General features: G+C 37.3%; 1 protein-coding gene across 1 annotated transcript in view; it reads left to right on the top strand.

The window, feature by feature from the left end:
• Positions 1-239: 239 nt before the first annotated feature.
• The window catches only part of NKAIN2 (sodium/potassium transporting ATPase interacting 2), a 146257-nt gene continuing 125880 nt past the window's right edge, over positions 240-20616 (top strand). The window contains exon 1 of the mRNA XM_065888822.1: positions 240-407. Coding sequence (XP_065744894.1) covers positions 240-407 — 168 coding nt within the window. The remainder of the gene's footprint in view (positions 408-20616) is intronic.

Raw genomic sequence — 20616 nt, 5'->3', positions numbered from 1 at the left:
AACCTTCATAAATGAAATCGATAGACATAATTTTCAGGTGGAACTGATAGTTTGACTTTAGATGCTACCTTTCTGCCTATAAAATACAGCAAGGGGAGGGGAAGAAACCCACATTTCAAAATGGGAAACTCAAAAGCAATTCAGTCCGAATAAGCTAACTAACATTTACAAAGTAATTCTCATCCTTATAAATTGCCTTCTTGCAGGAAACAGACCTTATCCTGACTTTTAATATTTCAATGCACCGATCTTGGTGGATGGAGAATGGACCAGGATGTACGGTGACATCAGTGACACCTGCCCCAGACTGGGCCCCAGAAGACCATCGCTACATCACGGTCTCGGGGTGTTTTCTGGAGTACCAGTACATAGAAGTGGCTCATAGTTCCCTCCAGATTGTCCTCGCAGTAAGTGTCGACAGCCAACCACTCCTTCTAGTGCTTCCGGAACTGTTTTATTTCTGTGCAAACTCAGTGCACACAGTTGGAACCTGTGGGTAAAATGTGGCTCTGTGCTTTTTCCTAATCAGTGCCACTTTTAACAGGGATGTGTCAGGTTAAACCAGGCTGTGCTGTGGGCCGAGTGCTTCTTTCTGGCTGTGCTGCTAATTCTGGGAACTCCCCTCTCCCTTTGCCCTAGCTTCTTCTTAGACTTCCCCTAGGTACCATCCATCTCTTTTTATCACCCCCCCACCACCTTTTTCAAAACAATTCAGCTTTTCTATAAATTCCACTTCTAGACTATCATGCCCCTATTTTTCATAGTATTATGTCAATGAAGAACCCTCCCTCTACAAGAAGGCATTTGGAGTTATAAATAACTCCTATGTTTTTGAAGAACTTTCACTAAAGCTAAATGCACACTTTTGTGGGATTCATAAAGTTATTTGTGGGATTCATAAAGTTATTCATTCAACTTTATTATACATGTCTCCATTTATTTATTACAGATTGTGTATGTGCAGATCTACGTATATTTTCTTAGACTCCATGTAGATCTGCAACTGAGGTGCACCGTCTTAACAATTATAAACAACTAACAATACAAGTAGAATCTGCTTGTGACCTCTTTCTTTACTTTCAGAATGATATTAACTCACAATTCTTAAATAACAAGACATAAAATGTTCTGGGTAGAATGGCACCAATTGGTTCACGTAAAATTCTTCTGGAATTTAAAAAGAAACAATGTGAGTGTGTGTATTAGGTTATGTAACTAATATATAGTTATTAGATATTTTAAAATGAGGAATAGGGCTTCCCTGGTGGCGAAGCGGTTGAGAGTCCGCCTCCGATGCAGGGGGCACTGGTCCGGGAGGATCCCACATGCCGCGGAGCGGCTGGGCCCGTGAGCCATGGCCGCTGAGCCTGCGCGTCCGGAGCCTGTGCTCCGCAAGGGAGAGGCCACAACAGTGAGAGACCCGCGTACCGCAAAAAAAAAAAAAAAAAAAAAAAAAAAAAAAAAAAAAAAGTGAGGAATACATGTATATAAACATATACATACACACACATATATAATCACAATGCACTTCGTATGCTGTGCTAGTAAACACTTCCCAAGTCTCTGTGACTAAAAACCACAAAGGTTTATTCTCATGGGTCAGCAGGAAGTTTTACCAATCACTGTCACTAAGGAAACAAGGCTAGGGACACAGCCACCATCTCAATCATCACGGGTTGCCGTGCCAGAGAGCAAGGATAGATCTGGAGTGTCTACAATGGCACTAAAATGCTCCTCCTTGGGAGGAGAAGCTCATCATTGCTCATAGTTCATTGTCCAGAACTAGACACACAGTCCTACACAATCACAAATTGGTCAGGAAGGAGGGAGACCTGTAAATATTTGAAGAGTAGCATAAATTATTTCCACAATATTTGAATTATGTTCTTGGCTAAAGCACTGAGTGACCTCCCTTGAATATGTCCAAGCTGAAGCACTTCTTAATTAAAAAAATAAAAAACCCTCTCTAATAGTTTGAAACTCTAAAACCGTTCATTTTGATTATTTTTAAGTAAAGATGGATTCGATGGGATGGAAGTAGTCATTTCACTGTTTAAAATTCATTTAGGTGAAGTATTCATTCTCACATGGGAAAAGTAAAATATTTCTGGCATTTGGCGACAGATTAAATGCCTTCATATATGTGTTAGAGAGGAGTTTTAGAGGTAATATTCCTTCCTTGGAACTCCCTCTTTCTACTGTACCCAGAATTTTTGGAAAACTTCCACTTATGCATCAGGGATGATGTAAACATATAGTCTGTGTGCATGGATAGTTAAATGTGACTATTTTAAGAGAGTTATTTGAATTAAAGTGTGTATGTATAAACTATATTCACAGATTTATTAAACCCCACATAAAATTTTGGCTTGCAGATAATTTGCTAAAGAAATACATTTGGACACAGAAGCATGTGTTGAGTCTGTCATACTGCCCAAAGAAAAAATATTTTTACATAAGTAAAAACCATCCGTAAAGGCAAAGTGGCTAGAGTGCAAAGAAGATGGATGAAGTGTCCCTAAGAGCAGATGTGACCAATATATCAAGCTACTGGCTCTCACTTCTCCTGTCTGCATTGCCCCCGGTTGAGTGGGGCAATCGTTTGGGCGGGCCATCACAGGACGTGGCATCCGTACCTTTCCCCTTTCCACCTGTTCTTCTCTCTGGGGTAGTTCTTTTGCTATGCTGACTGGATCACCTGAGAGAGTAAGTCAGCAACAGATACCCAAGCCAGTTTTTTGGAAAAGTTTCAACACACTTTCCGTCTTTGGACTTGTTATCGTCTAGTTGGCCTTGGGGTGAAAGCATTTGCTATGCAGAAAACTTAGCACATCTTAACTAGAATTTTAGAATGCAAACCAAAATGGGGCTTATCTTGAACAATGTGCTCCGCCTAGTTATTGGAAGCCTTCCAATTAAACGTTCCTGTAGTCATCCTCATCACTTCTGCTGGCATGTTTAAGGGGTGAGATTGTGGCTCGATTCTCTGCTTCTCCCCTTTTCGTGTTACCCAAATCAACTTCCTGACAATCCAATGTTTAGTTCCGTCCAGTCCAGTGTACACTTCCTGAGTGCATGTCCCCTGCTGGCATCTAGAGAAACAAATGAGAGCGTCTCTGACCTTGAGGCTGTCATACTCAGAAATGGGCGTGGCTCCTCAGGGTACAAACCTGGGGCAGACAGGCACACTTCGGGAATGTGGTACACAGAGAATACGTTTGTGCCGTTTATGGCATCATCCTGGCGTCTTAGTTCCATCCTGCTTTTTGTGAAGTCAGCTAAACTCCCACACCTCTCTTTGTTTTCACCAGCCTTTGAAGCTGCCCTCTCTTCCAGGATATCTGGCTTAGATCTGCTTTCATAAACGGCTGCTGTTCCAGCTACTGCTCTTGATTAACTCCAAATCTCTCTAGCTCTTTTTCTCCACCTTCACTCAGCCTCTCTTTCACAGATTCCTGACCCCCAGCACACCTGTCACCCCATTGTTCGGTTTTCTGCCAATCAACTCCTAGCTGATTTTGAAATTTGCATCACGAAGCCCCCATGTGCGTCACACATTTATAAGATATCTCCCACCTCCAGCCAAAGGAAGACGAGTATTATACCCATATGATTGGGAAGAGGGGTTATTAATCACACAGCCTCCAGCCGAGAAGAAAGGACTGCCGGAGCACCATAATGATGAGCCAGGTGTGAGATTTCGAGCTTTCTCCTCCAGCAGCATTTTCTTCTGGTTAGGATCAGATATCACATTCAAAGGGAATACAGGTGTGGACAGTTTTAATAAAACCAAAAATAAAAAAAAAATCTGCACTTACAAAAATAGATTTACAAAAATCTGCACTTACAAAAGAGATAAAATAAATATGTATGGAAAGAGCCCAGGAAGAGATTAACTAAAGATGTAATGCTGTTTAGATTAACTAAAGATGTAATGCTGTTTACATTACAAAACAATTAATCTTATTTCTTCAAACAATGTGTGATTGCAACTGTACAGTTTACAAAATGCGTTTACGGGAATTTAATCTTTCCACTTGTGTAACAGTCCTTTGAGGGCAGCAGAACAGATTAAAAGCCTTTCCCAAGATTTCTTAGCTAATAAGTGGGGAGGGTGGACATGCTGACCTAAGTTTTTCTCTGGTACCAAGGAAAGGAAATAGGCTTAAATCTGCATGCCGGCATCAGCTGATGGATAACAGATTCATGAAACCCCAAAATTCAGACTTCTCTTCAGTAGCAAAGAATGCCGTGATTAATTAGCTATGTCTCCCACAGGTAAGGGGAAGGGAGGTGTATATACCTCATGTTTGTTATGCACACACATTATACCTTACTTCCTATAACCAACACAATGAAGAGGGAGTATGTTTTACAATGAAATGTAAATAAATGAATCATTAAGGGAAACTTTTATTGTACTAACTGAAGGAACTTTTTATTTTGAAACATGTTAAAATTCCAAATAATTCATTGGAAAACAAAAGCAAATACTTAATCCCTTTCTTCTCCAGCTACCTCCAGAGGACCAGTATCTCTAAATTTTATATGAACTTCTCCAACCAAAATTGCCGGGCTTTGTTTTTCTTTATTTCCTTTACTTCTGACACACTTCTAAGTTCATAGCAGGTTGACTATTAATTTAAGAGACCAGTAGAAGATGTTGGTACAAATATAAATAAGTTTACTCTTTCCTACAGCCATTAAAAGTGGCTTAGAAACTGTGTACAAATTAGCAGGGAAGAAAACTTTAGAAAAGTTTCTGGTGCCCTGTTCATAGCCAAAAATTAGGTTCACTGTCCAGCTTAAGCTTCAGTTAAATCTATTCCCTATTCATAAAACTCTGTACTCTGTAGAGTGCTGGAAATGATAGAAATCATTGTTCAACATATCGTGGTACCAAAAACTTTTGAAAGTAAAATATATGCCTTTCAGATGGATAGAGTCACAGATGTTTCCAATTATTTCCAGTTAATGATATATAATATGTTGGCCATTTGGCTTGCTAAGACTTGCCTAGGAATACCATTGGTGAAGAAATTTGCAAAAATTTTGACTGCCTTTATCCAAGTTGACTTGGGGTTGTGCTGGGAATGGCACATGGTGTTTCTCTAGACGTTGCTGAAGTGTGTGGTGCGTGCATATGAGAGTAAAGGGCCTTACTGCTCACGCTGACTTTTTCTCCTATAATCTGGAAACACTTATCTACAGAGGTCTGATTTTCAAAGATTTGGGTTCCGATTTTCACGTAGCCTAGGACGTTGCTATTAATGTGGTAAATATTAAATCTAAGTTGTGAACTTGTACCATTTTAAAGGGATGAGTGGGAGAAATGGTGTGAGCTGATACCCAGCTACTGCTGCATTCAAAAGTGCAAAGGTTGCAGTGTGGATATTCTCTATGACATTTATTTGAGTTGAAAACTTAAGACAGTTTTTTTGAGACAAAAAGCAAGTTTGATTTGGTTGATTTGTTTTACAGTGAAAAATGATTTAGCCATTTATGTTATTGTGGTCACCATTTTGCATAAACTAAATTAGCCAGACCTGCAGCTCCATAGTTTGATAAAAATACACTCAAAGTACATGTTTTTAATTGACAAAAATATATTGAAATTAAGTAATATTTCCCACATATTTTACATACACCAGATTAATCTAGGTGCCTTTATGAGAAAGAGTTACAAGCATAATGGCTGTTTATTATATCTTGGTGGTGTTTTTTGTATACTTTCCAGAAATTGCTGTTGCAATTTCCAATTCTTTGCTTTCATTATAATTGAAGGAAAACCTCATAGATTTGCCAATTGGTAGATTACCTGAAATAATTCTTCTGATAGGTAAATATGTAAATGTGGCACCCAACTTAGAAGAAGCTGCAGAAGTTCAGTGATGTCATAAGAAAAGGCCTTCAATACTTCTCTATTTTTGAAAGAACAAGATTTTTCCATGCTTAAACCTAAAAAAAAAGCAACTAGAATAGAATTCCTGCTAAACTCTGCCTCATTCTAGTATTAATCAGAAATGCATTTCAAATGAAATTTTATTTTTTATGTAATTATTTTGATCAACATTTGTAATAGACTATGGTGTTTTGATCTATTGTATAAAATAATAATTGTGGTAATGGCTCAAATGAGAATACATTTTTATGTTCTCACCGCCCCCCAAAAGAGAGAAATATGTGAGGTGATGAATATGTTAATTAACTAGATAGTGTGAAGCCTTTCATAATATATATGTATATCAATTCACCGTAATGTACACTTTCGGTAGCTTACAATTTTATTTGTCAGTTATACCTCAGTAAAGCGGAAAAAAATGTTAAATGTCAAAAAAAGCCCATTTTTAACACTTAATGCCTTATGGACATGGGAAAGAAAGGTCGATTTTAAATTTATACATATTCAATTTAACACATACAAATTTATATATGTGTGCATGTGTGTATATATATATATAAAACTATATATAGTTATACAGAGAAATATGATAGAATGATCAATATAAAAGTTTCAAGTAAATAAACATACCACATTAGGAAAATATTCTGTGGAAACTGGAACTACATAAAATTTATGATTGTTATAGAAGCGTATGTATGTGTGTTTTTACATGAAAGTGAACTTCACATCATACTGGTATTCAAATTTCATTGGATATATTTATAAGAATAAATAATGTATCTTTAAAATATATTAATATTTATAATATGCCAAAATAATTTATTTTGCCATTAGCCATTTAGACTAATGATGAAAATATCAGATATGAATTTCAAATGTACCTAGTTTCAAGTGGATTTTTAAAAATTTCTTTCAGGGTATGTGGGAAGAGAAACGTTTGGAAGCCACTATTCTAAAGCAGTGGTTATTTCTTTCTTTATTCCTTTATTCTTCCTTTCTTTTTCTTCCTTCCTTCCTCCCTTCCTCCCTCCCACAGTCCATAGAGACAGCCACAGAGTGGGGAGCAGGCATTTAATTCTCGGGGAGGGCTGACAGGGATGTCCCCTGTCCCCTTGGGGCCCCTACCCATTCCCCTAAGGCAGTGGTTGCTAACACTAGCTGAGACGAGGAATTACTTACCCAGTTGTTTAAAAGATTACCATAAACATAATATACTTCTGGAAATTTTTTTGTCCTTAGGCCTGAGGTAGGGCCAAGGTGGATATATTTTTCAGAAATATTAGTCCCTTCCCTTTTCTTTTACTACTGATTCCTCAAATGTCCTGAATTGCTCAGAAACACAAGGTGTTTGGTCAAGAAGATGATTCTATATGCCAAGATGGTACCATAGCTCTGGTTGTTCCACCAACTCCTTTCTGGGCCTTAAGAGTCATTTCCCTTCCAGTACTGCAGGGTAAAGCACATAGTTATGTGACTAGTTAGTTAGTCACATAATTAACCTGTGGTCAAATACTGAATCTGTACTTACACCGTGCCTACCATATCTCCACACTGAGGAGTGAGTTGGTATAGAGCTAGGACTGCAAACTGAGTCTTCTGATTCTAGTCCAATGTGCAAAACTGTACAATAGTTTTCTTCTTAGCACAAAACTGCCTGTTGTCTGCGACGGAAATGGACAGAATGACAAGCACTCAGCTTCTTTCCTAGCTCCCAGGATGGTTCAACAGCTTTGCTGCTTGGCTTCAAATATTATACACAGTGCTCCAACTCTAGTTCTCTTGGGTACTCAGATACACAATCTTGCTTGTCAATAAAGGAAATAAATGTGATTTGTCTTTCTGCAACATCAGAATATACAAATAGTCACACAATATATGGTAAGAAAAACCAAATCACAATTGTAAACAGGGGATTTTTCCAATGGACAAAGTTGCTTAATTAAGAGAATGAAGGCGGTAAATAGAATCGGGAAAGGACAGTTCTTGGTACAATTGAGTGCTCCAAAGCACATAAACAATGTTCCACAAGCTAAGTTTAGAACCCCAACTGGATTTATCCCTGAATAGTAAGAAATACCAAGACCAATTGATACTTCTGAAATGGGCACATGTTTAAATTTCTAACCTATTCTCAATTCCTCTAGACGATAACAAATTCATTTGAACACTCTCCCTTCAGAGCATAACACCTTAATGCCTTATCCACAGATGTCAATCAAGTTTTGGTAAAAATAAACCCTGAACAATCAGTTGTCATGCCCTTTATTTTATTTTGCTTTATTCCTGAAAGGTGCCCTTGTAAATTGGTGAGCATTTCTGCGAGTCTGGGAACAAGCAGAGTGCAAGAACTTGAACAGCCTCTAAAGTCAAATTAAATCTAAGAATTTTTTGCCTTTAATAGTCACTGGTATTCTCTACATGCAAATTCAGAAACATCAGGTAAAATATTCACAGTCTGGGGGTAACAATCCTTAAATCTTACACCCAGCTGCATAACAAACTATTCTGTAATTATGAACTAAATGAGATAATGTCTAAGAAATTGCCTTGAAAACAATAAAAGTGGTATTTATTTTCTCCTTAGCTCAGTTTTTTCCACTGCTCCCAAGAACACTATTATTTAGTCAGGCTAACTCATAGTGATGTGCAAAAATGAACTGAAGTTTACTTACTCCCCAGATAGAACTGTGATTCTTAAATTCAGTGTGATACTATTTAGTGTATCGACACACCAGCCTACATGGGGGCAAGTTTTATCCCATATCAACCATTATCATCAGATTGCAATATCTGCTTCTATATGTAGTGTTTGAAGCACTCGCTTACCCCCAAAACATAATATCACTTGATCTACGAGAATGCTTGGAAACATCATGGAATAAAAATACCAATATATTTAAGATGGTAGTGAGGATTATAGCCTGCAACAAATCACTAATAATTGGGTTTTCTTGAATAATATTAGATTTAAGTTTTGCCAGTCCTACAAATTAGATTTAAATTACTTCCACAGAGTACTGTACAATGAATGATGTGCAATCCCATTTCTTATATTTAATTCTAGTCATAAGTTATTTCAGAAAGAAAGAAAGTATCAATATATATAGTAAAATGAAGTATTTTTTTGAAAAACATGACAAGCTGTTGAACTTGAACAAAGGTTACCATCTTCCTTTGTCATAGATAGTATCATTGCCTGTAAGACACCTTTCCACTCATGATCAGTTATTATGATAAAAATTTTTTAAGAAATAAGTCTTTGATGGCAATTTCCTCTTCACAGGAACTTCTACACACAGTGGTAGAATAATAATAGTAGAATGCGTTAGTGTTTTCAAATAACAGCAAGGCATTCTCAAAAGAAGGATGTAAAGATGATTTATAATGATAGCCATAATACAAGGGATAATTTATTGTTTAGTGTGTTATACTTGAGTGAAAAGGAATAAAACTATGGGCAAACACACTTAAGCTAAATATTGTTTACGCAGTAGAAAAAGAGCCATCTGTAATATTCCTTCTGTACATTTGCTTTTAACAGTCCTACAAATAGGATTTTAAACTCTACTGTTCTCAACCCACACAACTGGGTGTGTGATTCCCAGTCTTCATTATTCTCTTGCTTATTCCAGTCCTTGTGGCTCCATGGCTACATTTGTCCCGACTCCCACTCATTGTTAAATTCCTCTCAAGCAGTTACCCTTTGAGTCAAGACCACAACTTTGCATACACATATGTTTCTCACTTCTATTCTTCTCCTAACAATTCATAATATTATATTGTCTTGTACTTAATGAGGGAGTTCTTTCTCACATGACTCTTTTGGTTAATGTTAATTGCAAATATGGCTCCGTCCACATTAATAACGCAGTGCATTTCTATATCACTGAATTTTAGAGAAATATTTGATTGCTGTAAGTCAATCTTTCTCAAGCTTTTTCTAGAAAATCCCTTCCAGTGTTACATTTTACTTACTCATCTATTAGATTGTAAAATCTATTCATCATAATCCCACTGATGTTAAGATTTTTTTCAGTAAACGATGCCTTGCCAAAGTTTGATGGGCATGACTCATTATCATCAGTGTTCCCTCTATACAAATTAGTTCATATAAACCTTGAAATTTGGGGGGGTGTTTTTTAAAGTTCATTCAATGGGGAACATCTAGAATAGTACCAATGAAAATATCATTTTGTGTATCATTATTTTAACTACAGTGGGTAAAACATTTTCACATATAAGTTATTGTGTTGTGTTCAACAACCATAAACAGGATTAACTCTGAGTGCCCTGCCAGTGTGGCTGTGACAGTTATTTGATCATTTAAGTTATGAATGAAAAATCATTGAAAGCTTTGTTTAAATGAATCTACATGAACATTTACCTGCGATTAATCTTCAATTTTACTTTCCTTTTGTGATCCATTACAGTTTTTTTTTTCCCCTTTAGACCCCATATGCTTACAGATGTTAATCTCCAGGGAAGCACAATGATTCTCCCAACAAAGGCGGTTTGTTTCTTGGCTTTGCTTTGCTGAAACCTGGTCAGAGGCTCTGATGACAGATAGTCTGCCTGTCAGCTTTGCTTCATGAATCCAAAGAAAATGGAACTTATCAGGAGCTGAGCCTCAAGCGCTACCTGCGCCTCTTATTTGGGCCCTTTCATGCTAGTTTGGCAGAGGTCTTAGTCTTTCATCATTTGGTTCACTGACAGAAAGAGCAGGGAGCTGTTGCCTGTTTAGGTACCACTCTGCAGACTGCTATATTGCAAAATAAACAAACAATATATTTTTAGGGCACCACCTGCAGCAAGCAGCTGTACCAAACAGAGCAGAACCACAAAGGATGTGATTTGTTCCATTTAACATAAAGCCTTGAGGTTTGAGAAGAGAGGGAGGTGAAGGTTCTGTGTATACAACCCACACGTCCACAGTTTAAACTGAAGCTGATATTATTTTTTAGATTGGAAGTGAGGTATCGTTATACCTTTCCTCCTTTCCCACCCCGCAACCTCTGGTTGAAAACAGTTCTATTATTGGGGTTATAACTGTTAACAGAAAAATCATTCTCCTCTGCCAGTAAACTTCCTCTTCCATTCAAGGGCAGTTTACTCTCAGGGCAACCTATACTGAAATGCCAACATCTGCTGTATCTAAGCTGTATATAAATGGTGTCTGGCATTTACATGATGCCAATGACTTGATTAGAGAAACTCATACACTTGGCTTACATAAAATTTTCTTATCTGCAACTTTCATCTATTTCAGTCTTTCTTCAGGATCTGTGTGCTTCTCTAAATGTGCCACACAAGTCCAAAATACTCTGAAAGCTGAACTTTAGCTCTTAATTTTGATTGATGATCAGTTCTTGTATTAAATCCTATCTCTCCAGGCATTAAAGCTATGTACTGCATCATGATAAAATTCTACCACGTGCGCCTTGTCTGAGTACCTAGAATTTTGAGGCTGACGCAAGGGATATTTTAAGTACTTGCTTTTCCCCTAGATTTAAAAATCTCCTCATTCTCTTAATGGCTATTGATTCTGACCTCACAAACCAAAGTCACCATGTCATTTTGAGTTCTTCCAGGTGAGCTGGGATAAATACAATTAAATTATAGATGATTCTGGAGGCAATCCAGGTAGTTACAAATTGAGGTCATTTTAAGTACAGAGAGGGACAGTTACCTTTAGTATTAGAATGGACACCAAGAATTATACAATAATTTTGCTTTTGTCTTGACAATGAGCACATTTTAAAGAGAGAAACACTCCTCTTAAGTATTTAGGAGGTGGACTAGAATACCGTTCTTAACTCTTCTACCACTGACTAGTTTCTTACTCTAGGAGAAAAGTTCATCAACCATCTTTTTGTGCCTCATGAATATGCTTTGGTAGGACTAGTAGCTACTGTTCCAGGACTCAGAGAAGTGAGATGAAGGAATTACAAATCTGCAGTGATGCATGCTTTTAGCTAATAGAGGAAATCAGATCTTGTGAGTCAGGAAACTTAGGTTTCCTTTGTTATCGTCACCTTCATCATTAAGATAATGACCTTTAAGAGTACTGGGCACAAAATAAATTCCTACCAAAGTGTCTTCAAGAATGTTTACTGTAGGAACTGCTTCCATCTCTTTCACCTTTCTAACATATTAAAGGGAATTTTCTGGAAAAAGCTCCCAGACTGGGTTTTGTTAAATTATGTTGGCTTCTGAATCCTTTTCAGTCAACTTTCTGCTTTATGATTATGGGACAGTGCTTTTAACTGTATATCCTTGAAACTTTGGAAGAAGGAAGGGAAATATCTCTAGTTCCAAAGAACAAGAGGACCTTTAGTTGGAGCATATTTATGTTCTACAAAACTAAGAGTCAGTTAGATTGATCTTTAATGAATTGTTACAGTCTACTGAATATTCTTCAGGGCTCTCTGGGGAATATTAAAAGAAGAGAGCATAAGCCTTCATGACTACAGAGTCTTGTCTCTGTAGAGTCAGCAATTTTTAAATGACAGCCTTATCCAATCATAAATACAACTCTGCAAGTGTGTCCAACTAACTGGTTTTTAATCTGCCAATCTTGGAAAGGCCTCTCTTCTCTGAGCCAGACAGTACTTTATTTAATTGAAAATATATGGACATTTCAAAACACCAAGAACAGAGACTGGCTGAAGTGTTCGACACAGTCAATGATCATTTTTACCCCCGTAACATCTCAGGCCAAAGTTAGGAACCTCCAGTTGGCTGGGGGATTTGCTCCCATATTCCGGAGATGGCACTGTTCACTCTGGCTGGAAAAAGAAAGAAGATCATATCCTCAAACCCCTGTCTCAGCAGGTTTGTGCAGGCTCCAATCCAGCAAAAGGGAAACCTACAATGACCCTTTATATCCTGTCTGGGGTAAGACTGCAGGCCCATGATGCAATTTGATTTCAAATTCCACCCATGATGTAATCACATTTCACTTTTATTTTGCTGTATTTTGTAGTCAAAGAGCAAGTCTTTAAATAGATAAGAAACAAGAGTCAAAGGAGAATAAAAAAAGTGACCTCCAACTAGATGAAGCTCTCTGTATTAGTCATTTATTTTCAGTATAGAGGGATCTTGGGAAGAGTTTAGCAAGATTTGATTATCCTTATTAAAAACATTGGTCATTCTTCAGGTCCCTTCAGAAGGAAAAAAATCTTTACACATCTGCTGCCAGCTTTATATCAGGCCCAATTTGGAGATTTTCCTAAAAATAGGCCCGCACTGGCATTTTTCTTTCCCAAGCTCCTGGCTCATCCCCTGCATCATCACTACCATCTTCTTTTTTCATTTGTCCTTTCTTGTTACCTCCCACCTTGTAGTGTGCAGCTGGCTGATGCCTCTAAATGCCTATAGGTCAATTAGGAAATGATAAAACCAAGACAAATCCTAAGGTAGCTCTCCTCCTCTCAAGGACCTTAAAAGCTAAGAGAAGTTAGACTTTCAAATTTCTCAGTAATCTAGGGGTGGCATTGTCACCTCGTTTAAATCTGTATTTCCTTAATTACTCAGAAACATGAGGATCTTTCCACGTGCTTCGCAGAAATTCAGGTTTTACTTTCTGTGAACTCTTTAGTCATACCTTTTGTCTATTTTTCAAGTTTTGAAAAATATGTTAGTTTAAAATAATATTCTGAAAAGCCATCTTTTTGAGGTTATTACTATTCCAGTCTTTCCCTTAGCTTTGTTGTGTCTTCCATCTTGATGTGGTCAAGTTTATCTAATATATTCCTTTAAGACATGTGCTTTTTAAACCTTACTTAAGGAAGATTTTACCCACCTAGATATCTCAAAAATACACTCCTATATTTGTTCTAAAACAAATATTCTAAACATTTGCTTTTCACATTTACCTCTTTATTTTAGATTTACTTTTCTTTATTAGTGTGATGTTTGAACAATACTTAATTGATTTTTCCCATAAGAATAGAAAGTTGTCCTAACATCATTTAGTGAACAATCATTTATTTCCCCACTGGTTGCTAATTCTGTTATTTTCATTTACCTATATGCTTTGTTTCCAGGCTCTCTATGCTGTTCTACTGATCTTTTGACTATCCTTGTATTTATGCCTGACTTCTTTAATTATTATAGCTTTATAATATGTTTTGATATCTGATAGGGGGAGTGCTCACTTCTTGTTTCTTCTTCAGAATCAAGTGGTTCTTCATAGGCTTTCATTCCTCCATATGAATTTTAAATTAGTGCATCAAGTTCTATGAAAAACACTATTGGAAGTTGCACTAACTTTAAAAATTGATTAAGGAATAAATAATATCTTACAGTGTTGAGCAGAGAGACATTATTTGTGTCATTGATTATTCCAACTATAAATGTCATAGCTGTATAATTTTCAAGTCTTCTTTTATATAACACAATGAATTTAATAATTATCTCCATTAAAGACTAGCACAGCTCTTATTGTACCCAGGGAATCTCTCTAGGTACCTGAGGTATTATTAGGACTATGAACTTGATTTTTTTTAATTCTATTACTTTTTCCAACTGTAAATATTGAGATTTAGGAATAATTTTGATTTTGTGTCCAGCAGCCTTGATGAACCCTGTTGCTCTGAAGGCATGCCTGTAGATTTTCTTGGATTTTCAATGTAGGTGGACATATCATTTGCAAATAATAATAATGTTTCCTTCCTCTCTTTTCCTTTGACCTTACATCTTTGTGTGGTCTTCTTGTATTTGCCAGCATGATAATGAACTATAGATCTATTATCAGGAATCTGGCATGTTTGTCTTGTTCTGGCCTTTATGGTAAATGCTCTAAAATATAGTATTAAGGATGATACTTGCTGGGTTTGTTTTGCATTTTTTTTTTGTATTATACTTTATCAAGTCAAGTTTCCTTCTCTTCTTTCTTTGTTAAGAGTGTGGTTAATTATGATAAATTTTCTAAATTGAACTCTCCTTGCATTCGAGTTTTGTCTGCCTCATTTGACCAAAATTTTCTTTTTCTGCTTCTCCAGCTTCTATATGTTATTTTTAACCTTCCATGGATAGGAAAACTGAGATTATCAGAATTATTTAAAAAACAATAATTCACTTTTGGGTCACAATGAGGGCCTCCCCCATGAACAAAGTGCATAGGATTGGTGAACTGTTCCAGATCCTGAAGGTGTTTTTGCACATTTCTTGACACGTGACTGTATTCTAGTTAATGACCTTGATTAAGAAGCAATTTAACAGTGAGTAAGGTGTCTGTGTATAGAAATAAGAACCCAATAATACAAATTTCCTTGTTGCATATCTATCAAAAACCTTCATTTTGCCGGCCCATCAATTAGTGGTTGAGACTAAGCTAGAACCCAGTCATATTCTACAGCCCTATATTCTTCCAAATCCTTATATTGTTTCAGTTATTCACCTACTGTTTTGTTAGCACTATAAGAAATCTGACCTAGAGCTCTATTTACATATTATTTATTTTCAAGGCCAACTATAAAGCAGTAGCAATTTGTTTTAACATCCTTTATCCATCCTTCCTGTTTCCCACCTAAGAATATCATCTTGTTTAATAGAGATCACACCAGTGGACTGTCTTCTACTTCCTTTTTGGGAAAATGTCATTTAGAAAGAAGAACATCTCTGAATGAATGTAGATTACATGTTTTTCAAATCTTCTAAGTTCACAGAATAAGGGTTTGATGCATCATGTTGGTATATTGTTAATCTAGTAATTTAATTGGTATTTTCAGATAAATGTCTTTGCAGCCTTTCACTGATGCTTGCTATAGAATGATGTCGTTTTCAGAGGGGGTAATTATGTTGTTGATGTTGCTGCTTTCTGGTTACTTTGCTTATGGCCACGGTATATGCACAGTGTATGTGCTCTGCTGCATATGCATTCCCATAGATGGGAATGAAGACAGGAGATTGAGACATATGGGGATAGAGAAAATGAATGCTTGGAAAATCTATAATTGGATATAATTTAGAATCCCTCTGGTTTCCTTTCCATGTGAGAAAAGCTTCCATGTTTCTTGTAATTCTAGCCTTCTAAGCACCTCACTTATAAACAGGTGAGAAAGCTGAAATGGAAATAAAGGCTTGAGAGATCATTGAAATTCAGTCTTGATATCTTGAGCACCAGTGAAGCAGACAAACTTGCAGGAAAGAGAAACATAGTGAAAGAAAGGAACAGAGGGAGAACAATGACAGGAAAGGCAAGGGAAATGTCAGAGAAATGTAGAGAGGAGAGCAAACACTGGCAAAGGATACCACATGCATATCCTTCAAGAAAGCTAACATTTACTTCAATCCCCAAAGCATTTCTATACATGTACTAATCCAAGTTTTCTTTTAGGAATAAAAATTATTGGTGACACACTTAAATAAAATGGTGAACAGATTCAGAGGACAAATTATCAAGAAATGGCTAATCATGAAATAGCCAGAATAGGGAGGGTGGGAGGGAGGGAGACGCAAGAGGGAAGAGATATGGGGATATATGTATATGTACAACTGATTCACTTTGTTATAAAGCAGAAACTAACACACCATTGTAAAGCAATTATACTCCAATAAAGATGTTAAAAAAAAAAAAAAGAAATAGCCAGAGAGCTATGATCAGAGAGATACCAAATTTTAATAATTAGTGTCCAGTGTAGAATGGGGAATGTTATAGTCATAAGTTAGAAAATTTCAAAAAGTCTATTTTAAAGAGATGCTGACACCATACACTTGAAAGTGGTCACAGTATTAATTTGTTTATGACTCATAAAAGAGTCACAACGTTTGACTGGGGGCATAACATTAAAAATCTTTTATTAGCTGAAATATTAACTTTAAGCTTATGTGGCATAAAGTTCTTACAGTAGACACCAATATCTTTGTAGGAACTCACAACCATAGGACAATATTGTGTCAGCTCAGAATTAAGTCTTATAAAGAATTGTGTAAGCAAAGTAGTATTTAAAGTCACTTCAGTCCAGAGGGAAAAAGACTCCCAACACCTGTGATAAAATATAAACACAATGTGCTGACCTGAATGAAATTTCTCCTCTTGATCTATGTTTTAGGGTCAATATAAATCAATGTTCTCTAATATAAAGATTGATATATTCCAACTTGAAATTATGACCAGTTCTCATCAGAGAACGATAAACTGGATTAAATAAGCATTTTAAAAAATTTTATGAGGTCAAAGTAATAAAGCCTCTCCAGTCACTCACACAAAGAAGGCCCAGCTGAATGTATTACCTCCACTTTACTCAGGTCCTGCCCTTGACACATCAAACCGCATCTGCCGAGGAAGCGGCCCCCCGCAGAGCTATCCTGTTGTGCTTCGGAAGTTGTGGGCGGTGATAAGCTTTGACTGTGCAGCCAGCATATGTCATGATAAATGTTCAGCTCTAAGTAGAGAATACACTCTGTTTTCTGATCAAGATCAGCCTGGATTTCCCACCCACCCTCTTCCTCAACACATTTTGGAACAAACATAAGTAAACACTTGACAGGTGAAATATCACCTGTGCCATTTACTGAATCAGAATGAACCATAAGAAGAAAGTGTTAATTCACTACTGTAGTCACATCCCATTAGCAGAAAAAGGATTATATGTTCCTGTCCCATTTAATGTGATCATGGAAAACAGAAACTTCTATTCCTGTGGGTGACAAGATAAGTCTCGGTATTTCGATGTGGACTTTTTAATGAGACTTCTTTACATTGCCTATATTTGTCTGAATTATCTCTTTATTCAGATCTGAATCTCTGTCACTCCCATGCTGCCACATGTCAATAGTTCCCCCATTCAGAGAAGCTATTTTCCTTTTTCTTTTGCATAGAGTTCTCTGGAAGAAGGGAGTTTGGTAATGGGTCTACCAAGCCGATTCCACATGAAAGGCAGGAACCCCATCTAGAGGATAGTGTGTGAGAGCCCAGCAGCAGCCCAGCACATTTTTTTTTTTAACATCTTTATTGGAGTATAATTGGTTTACAATGTTGTGTTAGTTTCTGCTGTATAACAAAATGAATCAGCTATATGCATACATATATCCCCATATCCCCTCCCTCTTGCGTCTCCCTCCCACCCTCCCTATCCCACCTCGCTAGGTGGACACAAAGCACCGAGCTGATCTCCCTGTGCTATGTGGCTGCTTCCTACTAGCTATCTATTTTACATTTGATAGTGTATATATGTCCATGCCACTCTCTCACTTCGTCCCAGCTTACCCTTCCCCCTCCCCATGTCCTCAAGTCCGTTTTCTACATCTGCGTCTTTATTTCTGTCCTGCCCCTAGGTTCTTCAGAACCCTTTTTTTTTTTTTTAGGTTCCATATATATGTGTTAGCGTGCGGTATTTGTTTTTCTCTTTCTGACTTACTTCACTGTATGACAGACTCTAGGTCCATCTACCTCACTACAAATAATTCAATTTCATTTCTTTTTAAGGTTGAGTAATATCTTCCTTATCCATTTATCTGTTGATGGATACTTAGGTTGCTTCCATGTCCTGGCTATTGTAAATCATCAAAATCATCAAAAAATCTACAAACAATAAATGCTGGAGAGGGTGTGGAGAAAAGGGAACCCTCTTGCACTGCTGGTAGAAATGTAAATTGATACAGCCACTATGGAGAACAGTATGGAGGTTCCTTAAAAAACTAAAAAAAAAAAAACTACCATATGACCCAGCAATCCCACTACTGGGCATATACCCTGAGAAAACCATAATTCAAAAAGAGTCATGTGCCACAATGTCCATCACACATTTTAATTAGCCTTGTGGGTGGGTACTTGACCAGAGGGTATGTACCAGATTTGATCTCCCTCCTGCTTTAGCACATGAAGAGCCAACACCAGCCTCTGTTCAATCACTCAAGCATATGTACTGCCTTCAAAAGCAAAGACAAAACGGGCAGCTGTTCTTATTCACAGCAAGTTGCGAAAAACAGTCTCTATGCAGAGAGATCTGGGACTTGGCAGTAAATGACAAAGCCCACAGGGTTCTGGCTCCCTCTGAGAGTTTTGTAGAAAGTTGGGGCTCCCTGTGATCCAGTAAAAATCACTTCATTTCTAAAGAAGAATGGGCTCTTTATAAGTGAGTCCCCACAGTAAGAAGCCATTAAGTTTCAAAACGATAAAAGCATTCAAACCAGCAAATTAGGGGTGAGCATATATACCATAAAATATTTTTTTCTCTCTTGAGAATTCAACCAAAAGTTTGTTTCCTTAGTGATGTAAAATGGAATTCAACATATGAATAGTTTCAGAAACGTACCAATTCCATAAGACTGGTTACACTTGCAATCTGATATCTTCAAAGGCAATAAGATAATAACTATATGTCTGCTTGAAATTTTATATTTGCATGAAGCTACTGAAAATATTTTACATTTAAAAAAATATAGAACTGCAGTTAACAGCCTAATGACTTGCAGTGGATATTCCTGAGCACTGGGTTTCTCAAAACGTGGTCTTTGGACCAGGAACATCAGCAGCACGTGGAAACTTGTTAAAAATGCAGATTCTCAGACCCTCTCCCCAGACCACTAAATCAGAAACGGTGTGACAGGGCCCAGCAATCTTCTTTTTTTTTTTTTTTCAAACATCTTTATTGGAGTATAATTGCTTTACAATGGTGTGTTAGTTTCTGCTTTACAACAAAATGAATCAGTTATACATATACATATGTTCCCATATCTCCTCCCTCTTGCGTCTCCCTCCCTCCCGCCCTCCCTATCCCACGCCTCTAGGTGGTCGCAAAGCACCGAGCTGATCTCCCTGTGCTATGCGGCTGCTTCCCACTAGCTATCTACCTTACGTTTGGAACTGTATATATGTCCGTGCCTCTCTCTCGCTTTGTCCCAGCTCACCCTTCCCCCTCCCCGTATCCTCAAGTCCATTCTCCAGTAGCTCTGTGTCTTCATTCCCGTCTTACCCCTAGGTTCTTCATGACATTTTCCCTTAAATTCCATACACACGTGAGAGCGTACGGCATTCGTCTCTCTCTTTCTGACTTCTTTAACAACTCCTCTAGGTGGCTCTGCTGTACAGTAAAGTTTGACACCCCCTGCCTTAGCAAAAGCAAAATGCTGAAAAACAGTTCCCATCGTGCATTATTTTGAAGCGTTTGGCGGGGGGCAGTGAATAGACAGAAATTTCATAAAAATATAAAAAGCCCATCAAAGAGAAACAAGAATGAAAGTTTGATGAATTTAATCCTTGCAATGGGTTGCTTCTAGCCAAGAGGGTGAAAATACAAGTTCCTTAGTCTGACACACAGTGGTTTTCACAATATGCTCCCCATCTCTGTCTCCAGCCTTTTTCATTAGCCAGCCAGTCACTTAACCATATTTCTTAGTTCCTGATATGTCTGGACATCTGTTTAGAGGTTTAAAATCCACTAGGTTGGGGGCTTCTGAAGATGAGAGACTGGCAAATTAAGTAAATAACTAAGTACTTGGAATATTTCTCATGGCACAAGTGACTTGAAGTAAACATATGGAAGGCTGCTACAGAGAGCTGAGCAACATAAAGGTTCTGCCTATTTCAGTTCTTGTGGAGAGGTGAAGGATTCAACTTTAAGCTAAAAAGCAAAGAATAATTATAATTAGTAGTAAAAGATACATTAAATATGAAATGTGATTGTTTAATGCAGTGATTTCTCGAAGTATGATCAATTTGTCGTTGTTCAAAACTGAACACTAAAGACTTGTAAACCATATTATAT

Source organism: Phocoena phocoena, chromosome 12 (genome assembly GCF_963924675.1).
Source record: "Phocoena phocoena chromosome 12, mPhoPho1.1, whole genome shotgun sequence".
In the NCBI taxonomy this organism is placed as follows: domain Eukaryota; kingdom Metazoa; phylum Chordata; class Mammalia; order Artiodactyla; family Phocoenidae; genus Phocoena; species Phocoena phocoena.
This window is presented reverse-complemented; position numbering and strand designations above follow the sequence as displayed.